The following is an 8,676-nucleotide window of genomic DNA, read 5'->3' on the forward strand; positions in this document are numbered from 1 at the left end:
CTCGGCCGCCGGCTCCCTCCCTCTCCTCTCCCTCCTCCCTCGGTCCCCGGGCGGGGCGCCCGGAGAGCCCGCGGGGGCTTGGCCCGGCTGCAGGAAGTCGGGAGCAGCTAAGCGGCACTCGGGACTCCGGGATCTCCGCCCTCTGCCAGCTAGGAGGGTGCGCCGCTCCAGCTCTCCCGCCGCACCCGGCACGCGCCTCCCACCCACCTCCCCTCCTCACCGCCTATTAGCGCCCGCAGAGCCTCCGGGCTCCGAGGTGCGGCCGGACCCTGAAACACCCTGGAGAGGCAGGGAGCGGCGAATGGCGCAAAGGCCTGGAGGTGCAAGGAGGACCCGCACTCATGTGCGGTGGATCGTCCAGCACGCGTCCGTGGGGTCTCCTCCCAGTTCCAGGCCGAGTGGAACCCTGCAGGCCGGCAGAGTTTTCCGAAGTCCCTTCAGTGCCTGCCTCGAAGGCGGGGATCCCGAATGCATTGCTTCTCCCAGCCCAAGAGTAAAAAAGTTTGGAAACGGCCACCGGCTGCCAGAGTAGCGCAACTCCTCCACTTGGCAGCAAAGAGGAAGCTCGTGGACTTCTTTCGGTCTCTATCCGGCCTAGGCACCTGCTCCCTTTTCCAACTCGTACCAAATTCTTGGGGCCTTTGGGGGTCAGAGAGGATGCCTAGAGCAGAGATGTGAGCAAAGAGGGCGGAGAATCTAGGGAGGCTGCCCAAGAACGTCCTGGGCTTGGGGCTCTTCCCGCTTTCCGAGAGCACAAGTCACACCCGGGCCCCAGGGACAGGCGAGGAGTTCACGAGTGACGCTCAGCTGGACGCAGATCAGGGGGCTGGACGAGAAGGAAGTGTCGAAGCTCCCTCTTCTCTCCTTCAGTCCCCTCCCAGTGCCACGGCGGACACTACCAAGCTGCCGGCCCCAGGCGCGCACAGAGCCGAGATTCAGGCAAGGCGACCGCAAGTCTCGGGTTGCGGTCTGTGGTGTGGACGCCCCAGGATTTCTAGCGGCCCACACCTTCCCCCAACTTAATGTTGTTTCTTCATTACTTTGCGGCGCCCCTGCGCTAGCGTTTCTGGCTCCAGGATAAGTCTCATCCCATAGCGCCAAGAAAGAAATCAGCCCAAGCAGTGCACCTGGGTCTGCGAGGTCTCCGAGGCCAGGGCAGGGCCACAGCCTAGGAGCGCGCGCCCCTCGGCGGAGGCACGAAGCACCGGCCCCAGCGTCTCCTGAACCCAAATCTAATGGGCCCCTTCTGCCTGTCTTCCTCTTTTAACACTTAAACACAGGTACAGTGAGCTCAGTAAAGAGATGAGAGTTCTTAACAGCAATCTTGTGAGTTACCGGATATTCAAATTCAAATGACTTGAAATTCATTGTCCGCTTGAACAATGGTGGCAAGGCCTGAGCTGAGGAGGAGCCGGAAAAAAAAAACAACAACAAAAAGACAAAAAAAACACGAGTCCTCCAGGGCAATCCTGGTGCCACCGCTCTCCAAGTTTCCCGGGCCTTGGCAGTCTGGGATCTCTCCAAAGAAGCTGCCCACGCTAGAGTGGGTTCTCTGGATGTTGTGATATAATGAAAGTCCTCTAGGCCCTACCCTGTTTGAAATATCATCCATCCCGTTTTAGATGACTGGAGGGATTCCCGGAGGTTACCTAGATCGTATTTTAAAATGCAAATATTAAGGGGTCTCAGAACCCAGCCACTACCACCTCAGTACGTCTTACTCTTAAGTAGCCGATCTTTCCCATCAATGAAGTTAGCAGTTCTAAGGAAATTGATATTAAAAAAGAAACTGGAAGGGTATCAAAGGTGTTTGGAGTAGGATCCAAAACTGGGGAAGGTGTTTGGAGTAGGATCCAAAACAAGAAAAGCTGCAAAGGGTCTCCAGGAGAAGCCAGGGGCGGAGGGGATCCAACCATCCTGCATCTCCCAGAAGAATGTGGCCAGTGTGTCCTTGAACAAAACGGCTGCCAAGGTTTAAAAAAGAAAACCTAACAGCCAAACAACTCTGCCTCTGCCGGGCCAGCGCCGCCCGCTGACATCCCGAGCGACCGGTCTGTTGGCCAGGTTTCCGCGCTCCTAGCAAAAGCCCAGTTGAGGAAAGGCACGGGCAAGCGCAGCTTCTATTGGGTCAATTTTTGTTGTGGTTGTTCCCTGGAAGCAATCGCACCCGCAGGCAAGAGGCCCGGATCTGCCCTGCAGAACCTGCCCGAAGGAGGTCCGGGTGGTGGGCAGAAGTCCCGGGCTCTCGGGCCGTGGGACGCGCGCCAAGCTCACAGGGGTCGACGGAGTGGCCTCCTGCAGAGTCTCGGGCGCCCGGCGCGCAGAGGGAGCGCTCATTCTCCCGACCGAGCAGTCTGCCCGAAAGAACTCCTGGTGGCTCTTTGCGCGTCGCGCGCTCGGGAGAAGCGGCTCTCCTCGACTCCGGCGGGCGGGGCACTGCTCTCCCTACAGGTTTGCTTTAATGATTTTCTTGAAAGAAAGAGACAGTTGTGAGCAAACAGGTTTGACAGGGACTGCTCCCCCCACCCCCCCGCCGCCACCCCCAGGGGATTTCTTTTCGTCTGCGTCTGACTTCAAAGTCAGTAATCGGCCCGTCAACGGCTTGACGGGGAGGATTTGGGCGGTTTGTTGGGGCGAGTCCCGGCCGCGCACCTCGGTAGAGGCTCGGCAGCCCGCGGGGCGCGGGAGGCAGAGCTCAGGCAGGTCCCTGCTGGGACCAGACCCCAGGAGCGCAGACAGCTGCGTATATCCAACAGCCCGGAATAGAGAGGAGGTGTGATCGGCAGAAACGGCCGGAGCTAGGTCTGCGGCTTTAGGTCCCAGGACCTGCGCTGGGCCCCCTGCTCCCTGCTGGCTGGAAAGAAGCCTCGGCGACCCAGCAGCCGGCGCACCGGCGCCTCGGAGCCACGGCGCAACCAGTTTCCTGGAGCTCCCTTCCGAGTCCCCAGGGCCGGCTCAGTCGGGAACTCGGGTTTCAGTTTTCCAACTGCCGCCGCCTGAAGCCCTCCACACTCGGACCCACCTGGTGCCCCTTCCCAGCCTAACCCCGCCTGGAAGTCGGCTGGGCCGGCCGGCGGTGCGGTGCGCCGGGTTCCTCCTCGGCCTGGGGTTCTCTGTGGACCCGGGGTGTTGGTGCGCCGGGCTCTGCGGGGAGACACCCAGACCCCTGTAAGCTCCATCTTAGAAGATGTTAAGGGACACTGAGCTATGAGGGAGATCAGAGCGGTTGACAGGACTGTCAGTTGAGGTTATATCATAGCGAAACCGCGAAGCCTCCGCCCTGGGCCTCCAGGGCTTCCTAGGGGGCGGGAGGAGGGGCTTTCCCTAAGCGCCCGGAGCCCCCAGACCCGACGGCCACCAGAGGCAAGTCACTTCCTAATTGTCTCGATTTGTAAGAGGGTTTTGTGATGCTAAGTAAGCGTGGCGCAGCCCGCCCGGCCTCCCCCCGCTCCCCGCCCCCGCCCCGTCCCCCAGTCCGCCTTTGTTTACCTACGCCTGATCGCTCATTTATTTATCTATCTATTATTTATAGGCGTCCCTTCCTATTCAGCGCCCGTGTATGTTAATTGTGTTATACCATTTAATTCTAACATCGGTCTCAAAAGAGCTCTTAATGAGAAAAGCATATACAACACGGATCACTTTGCTATTCAGCTCAGCCAGATGGACAACTGCTAACTTTTTTTTTTTTTTTCAGTAATGAAAATCCCCCTTTGACAAAGGGGCTCAGATGAATAGGCTCCAAATAACACCTCAAACACTTCTAATTGTTTTGAGGACAATATGCTAATCCGTGGTTTTAGGCTTTGGTGTCTGTTGACAACGTTTCAGTGCACTTGCAGCCACCGACTCTTTGGAAACAACCGAGGCAGGGCACAAATCCCTCAACAGCAGCAGAAAGCAGCCCAGCCGCTAGGCTGCTCCCCGATTCGCCCCGCCCCGCTTCGACCCCGCACCTTATCAAAGCCAGTGAGAAAAGCAACCGACCTCAAAAATACTGGTGAGCTCGGCTGTGGGGATGAGACTGGGGGGAGACAAGGATTAGGGGGGCACCCTTCGATTTTGAGAACAAGTTCCAAAGAGTAGTTCTGGAGGAATCAGACGGTCCTTTCTCCCTGTGAAAACCAGAGTAATCTTCAAGCTAACATTCACCCACCAGGGATAAGAAAAAGGCCATTTCCCTTCCTTAATAAACACAAAGGGCTATGAGTTATTTAATTTTTATGATGTTTAAAAAAATTCCATGTGGGAGCTGTGTCACTATCGCCTGCCTTTTCCCTTTACATCTGCAGGGTCTTAGCAAAAAGTCTCCCACAGTCAAGAGTGGGAAACTACCACATGTTTTTCAATGTTTCTTAGACTTTTATAAAACACAGAAACCAGTATCAAACCCCCAACCCCCAGAAGACCTAGAAACAGCATTTTCAGACAACCTATTTAAAACAAACAAACAAATAACCAAAAAACCATTCCACTTCTCTTTCCCTGGCATTGAACTTAAACACCCACAGCAGGACATGGAGCTCTGTGGGCAACTGGTTCCCTATAGACTTGGTACTTTTCTCCATTCCTTTGGAGTTGGTTTAAAAGAAGAAAATGCACTCAAATTTCAGAAGTCTAGGTTGGCCTTTGTCTTAGTTCATTTGCTCCTTCAAGCGGTCTGACCACTTTGTGAAAAATGCAAGGAAGGAGTGAAGTCCCAGGAACAGATAACTTTGTCCAGCCTCTAAAGGCAAAAAGTGGATCCAGAGGGCATGATAGGGACAAACCCTAGACTCTGGGCCCCTAGGCACCCGACCCCAAGGGCCACCAAGCTCAGCCCATGCAGGCCAGCTGCCAGCGCCACTGCTGGAGTCGCTCTGTGTACACTCTGCCTCCTAGCCACCCAGCTCCCCAGACCTTGCCTCTCCACTTCAGATTTTATGCACATCAAAGATTACTTTTTTGCAATGACAGATTGTCTTTATTCAAAACATCTTTGTTCAACAAATGAACAGAGTAAGGAGGTGAAATCCTTCTAGGTACATTTCCAAGACATTGTCAAAACATTTATGACCATTGAAGATGTTTTTATTTTTTTTTAATTTTTGTTCACTTTCTACTTCCTGACTTTATAACCTGACATTCTGTCTAAAAGTAAACTTAGGTCTCTAGGAGCACTGCTTTATACAAAGTAAATAACCATGTGGGTCCTTTTGTTTTACCTTTTAAAGAAGCAAACACTGTCATAGCATGATTTTGAATAGAAATGTTATCCTTTCTGTGGTTTTAAACTTTTAAGCCTTTCCCCCCACACATGAAGAGCAAATGGCACCTAGTTGTGTCTGATGGCAAAACACAAGAGACAGCTATTTCTTCAGGGTGCAAAAGAAAAAAAATATGCATATTCTAGATATAATACCAGGATCTGGGAGTTCTGGAGTCCAAAGCCCATCAGAGTAAAGAGAAGGGGACATAAATAAAGCAAAACTGCCTACTTTTTTTTGTCCAAAGAGGGCACAGTCGGAGGTTCGTTTTGGGACTTTCGCGGTAGGGGCAGCTGTATAGCTGTCATAACCGTTCACAAGTTTCTGGCACCTGTCTGCGCCTTGGGTCCGGCGGGACGCCCCTACCATTCCCGTGCAAGAGAGAGAGGCAGAGTCTGGGGTAGGGTAGGGGGCATCTGCAGGCCCCGGCTAGGCGCAGAGAACAGGGTGCAGACCCCGCTTCCAGGCCGCCCTCCAGGTCTGGCAGGTCGGGATGGGGGTTACATGGCCGTGGCGTGGGCTGACGAATAGGGGTCTATGCCAGTCTTGGTCATGCCCGGGAAGAGGATGTAGGCGACGGGGGGCTGCAGGGTGGAGGCAGACCAGGCGGTACAGTTACAGGGCACCACGTAGCCCGGATTGGTGGGGGACGGGTGCGTGTGCGTGTGCTGGCTGGGGCAGCTGAGGCTGCCGAAAGCGCCGTTCTGGTAGCCCAGGGTGGACGCGTAGGGCAGCGCGCCGGTGGCCAAGGTGTGGGGCACTTCACCCATCTTCTGGATGGCGCTCGAGCTAAACTGCGCGGGGTCCAGCAGGGAGTAGGGCGCCGAGGCGGGCGGCAAGAAGGCCCGGGCTTTCTCGGGCGCGCTCAGGAGGCCGTCGGAGGCCCCCACGGGCAGGCCGGCCGCCTTGAGCGGGTCCGTGTCGCCCAGGTAGGGCAGGGGGAAGACATACCTGTCCTTCTTCAGCAGGTTCTTGGGCTTGCGCCGCGGCCGGTACTTGTAGTCAGGGTGCTCCTTCATGTGCTGGGCGCGTAGCCTCTTGGCCTCATCGATGTACGGCCGCTTCTCTGCCTCGGACAGAAGCTTCCACTCGGCGCCTAGGCGTTTGCTGATCTCTGAGTTGTGCATCTTGGGGTTTTCCTGGGCCATCTTGCGCCGCTGGCCTCGGGACCATACCATGAAGGCATTCATGGGTCGCTTGATGTGGTCTGAAGGTTTGGACATGGTCCCGGAGGCTAGGCGGGTTGGGGTGGGGAGTGCAGTGGCTCGGCAGGCGAGCCTGGACGCGGTGGTCGGTCTGCCTGTCTGTCCGTCCTGAGCCGGGGGTCTGCGCTCCCCTCGCCTCCGCAACGCAGAGAGGAAGCCAGAGAGAAGCGCTAACCCCACAAAGTTCAGCTGATCATGCCAGTCTCGGCACCCAGGCAGGCCCCGGGGGACGAGCGGGGGCAGGAAGGACGGGGGAAGGAGAGGATGGCCAGCTGGGGGGCTGTCGGTGCCAGAGGCTGGGGCCCAAGTACGGGAGTCTCTGGGATTAAGTGGCCAGGTAATTTGCTGGAGAGGGCAAGAAGCTCCTCCTTCTCTCCCTCTCCACCTTCGCCTTCTTGGGTCCTCTTCTCTCCTGTGTCTACGGCCGTGGCTTCCCTCCCCCCCGCCCGTGGCTTTCCCGGAGCTGCCTCGCCTAGCGCAGCACCTGGCTGAGAATGCGGGGAGGCTGGTGAACGCGAGCCAAAAGCGGCGAAGTTCAAAGGCGAGGTGGGCCCGGACGGCACGCACTCTGACATAAGCGCGGGGCGGCGACTCCCCAACCTGGGCGCCAATCAGCAGCAGAGAAGGCGAGGGGGCGCACCTGCTAGCGCGCCCGCCTAGGAAAGAGGGAGCGTGACTGCTGGGGGCGGGGAGAGGTGTGAGCGAGAGACCCGGAGAGCCAGAGAACCCAGCGGCCGACTCAGGACGCCGGATTTGGATTCCACCTTGTTTCTGGCAGTGTCAACAAATAAAACTCTTCGTGCCCATTTCCTTTCCCAGTTGTGCAAAGGAGAAATAGGGCTTCGAATACAAAGACCCGGGGAGGGGACAGCAGAGGGAGCAAGCTGAGAGCGCGTGTTGATAAATAGGACAGCCTTGCCACGAAATGCAAGGACAGCACTCCCCCCGCCCCTGCCCCGTCAAAGATCCTTGGAAGCGAAAAAGAATATATCAAACTCAGGTTAAAAAGCGAAATAAACTTTTCGAGCAGTGCCCTGGGCGGTCCTTTGGCGGCGTTCTCACTGGACGCCGGCACGGCTCCGCCTCCACCCTGCCCCGGGATTCGGCACCCGGGCGAGCTCAGCCGTGTGTTCCATGCCGATGCCCTAAGGCCTTGCCTCCGGCAGCACAATTTTCAAACCTTGGTTGGTGAGCCTCGAAGAGCACCACCGCGATCCGCTCTTCACTTTCGTGGAGGGGGCGAGGGATAGGATTTCCATCACGATTCCTATTTATGTTATTATTGTTTAGTGTATTTAAACCTCCAACTTTCCCTCCACATCTGTCCAAACCTAGGGAAGTGCAATCTGAAGGTCGGCCAGCGCGGCGGGCGAGTGATTTTCCCCTCTGCCGTTTCAGCAGAGACCTTAGAGCGGAGTCTCAGGCTGTATCCACACCCAGGGTCGGTTTGTCCCGGGGCGCCTCTTCCCATCCAGGGAAAAGGGAGACTCGTTTCTTGCGTCAGATGAGCATTCCTCGGGTAAAGAGGACGAAATAACCCGCGGAGCCAAACTGCGCGCCTGTTTCCTTTGAATAATTGCCTGCCCGATTTGAAATGCCCTTGGGGGAAATATTTATTAAATGGAAACCATTGTCCCAGGCCCAGCAGGACCTGCGTGTGTTCCAGGCTTATTGGCTTTTGCACCAGCCTCTCTCGGGAGGACCGACCAGAAAGGCGCGTGGCTCCGCGGGCTTAGGCCGGTTGGGGGTGGGGGAGGTAAGCATAGAACGAGGCAGGAAGAGAGAGGTTCTTTCTTTAGAATTGTAGTTTGTCAAGTTTGAGGCGAAGTCTTTGCTTCTCCTTCTACGATTAGAAAGATGTGGGCCCTTTTCATCCTCGGCGCGCTCTTCGGAGAGATGGACGCTATGCCCATTTTACAGATTAGGAAACTGAGTTTGAGAAGGCTACGCGATTTGCCAAAAGTGACTCCAGTGGGAAGCGGTGATGGCCAATGTGCAGAATTTGAAACCTGGTTTTTTTTTTTTTTCCACCCCACGTCTGAGGATTAGATAATGCTTAAGCCAAACGCGGGACCCTCGACTAGACTACTGTAGCCATCGAAACCTGCCATACGAATAAACTGCACTGGAGGACTGATTCTCAAGCCTGCTCTTGATTCACTTAGGCTCTGGATTGAGACCTGGCTTCTCTTGTATACCTCGCGCCCGGAGCGCCGCCTCCGCGT

General features: G+C 56.1%; 1 protein-coding gene across 1 annotated transcript; it reads right to left on the reverse strand.

Moving 5' to 3' along the window:
* Positions 1 to 4,817: 4,817 nt before the first annotated feature.
* Positions 4,818 to 7,227, reverse strand: SOX14 (SRY-box 14). Its single transcript, XM_027545388.1, has one exon. It carries the CDS (start codon positions 6,467 to 6,469, stop codon positions 5,747 to 5,749), a length of 723 nt encoding a protein of 240 aa, XP_027401189.1. The 5' UTR covers positions 6,470 to 7,227; the 3' UTR covers positions 4,818 to 5,746.
* Positions 7,228 to 8,676: the final 1,449 nt, after the last annotated feature.

The sequence above is a fragment of the Bos indicus x Bos taurus genome, chromosome 1 (assembly GCF_003369695.1).
Source record: "Bos indicus x Bos taurus breed Angus x Brahman F1 hybrid chromosome 1, Bos_hybrid_MaternalHap_v2.0, whole genome shotgun sequence".
Taxonomy (NCBI): Eukaryota; Metazoa; Chordata; class Mammalia; order Artiodactyla; family Bovidae; genus Bos; species Bos indicus x Bos taurus.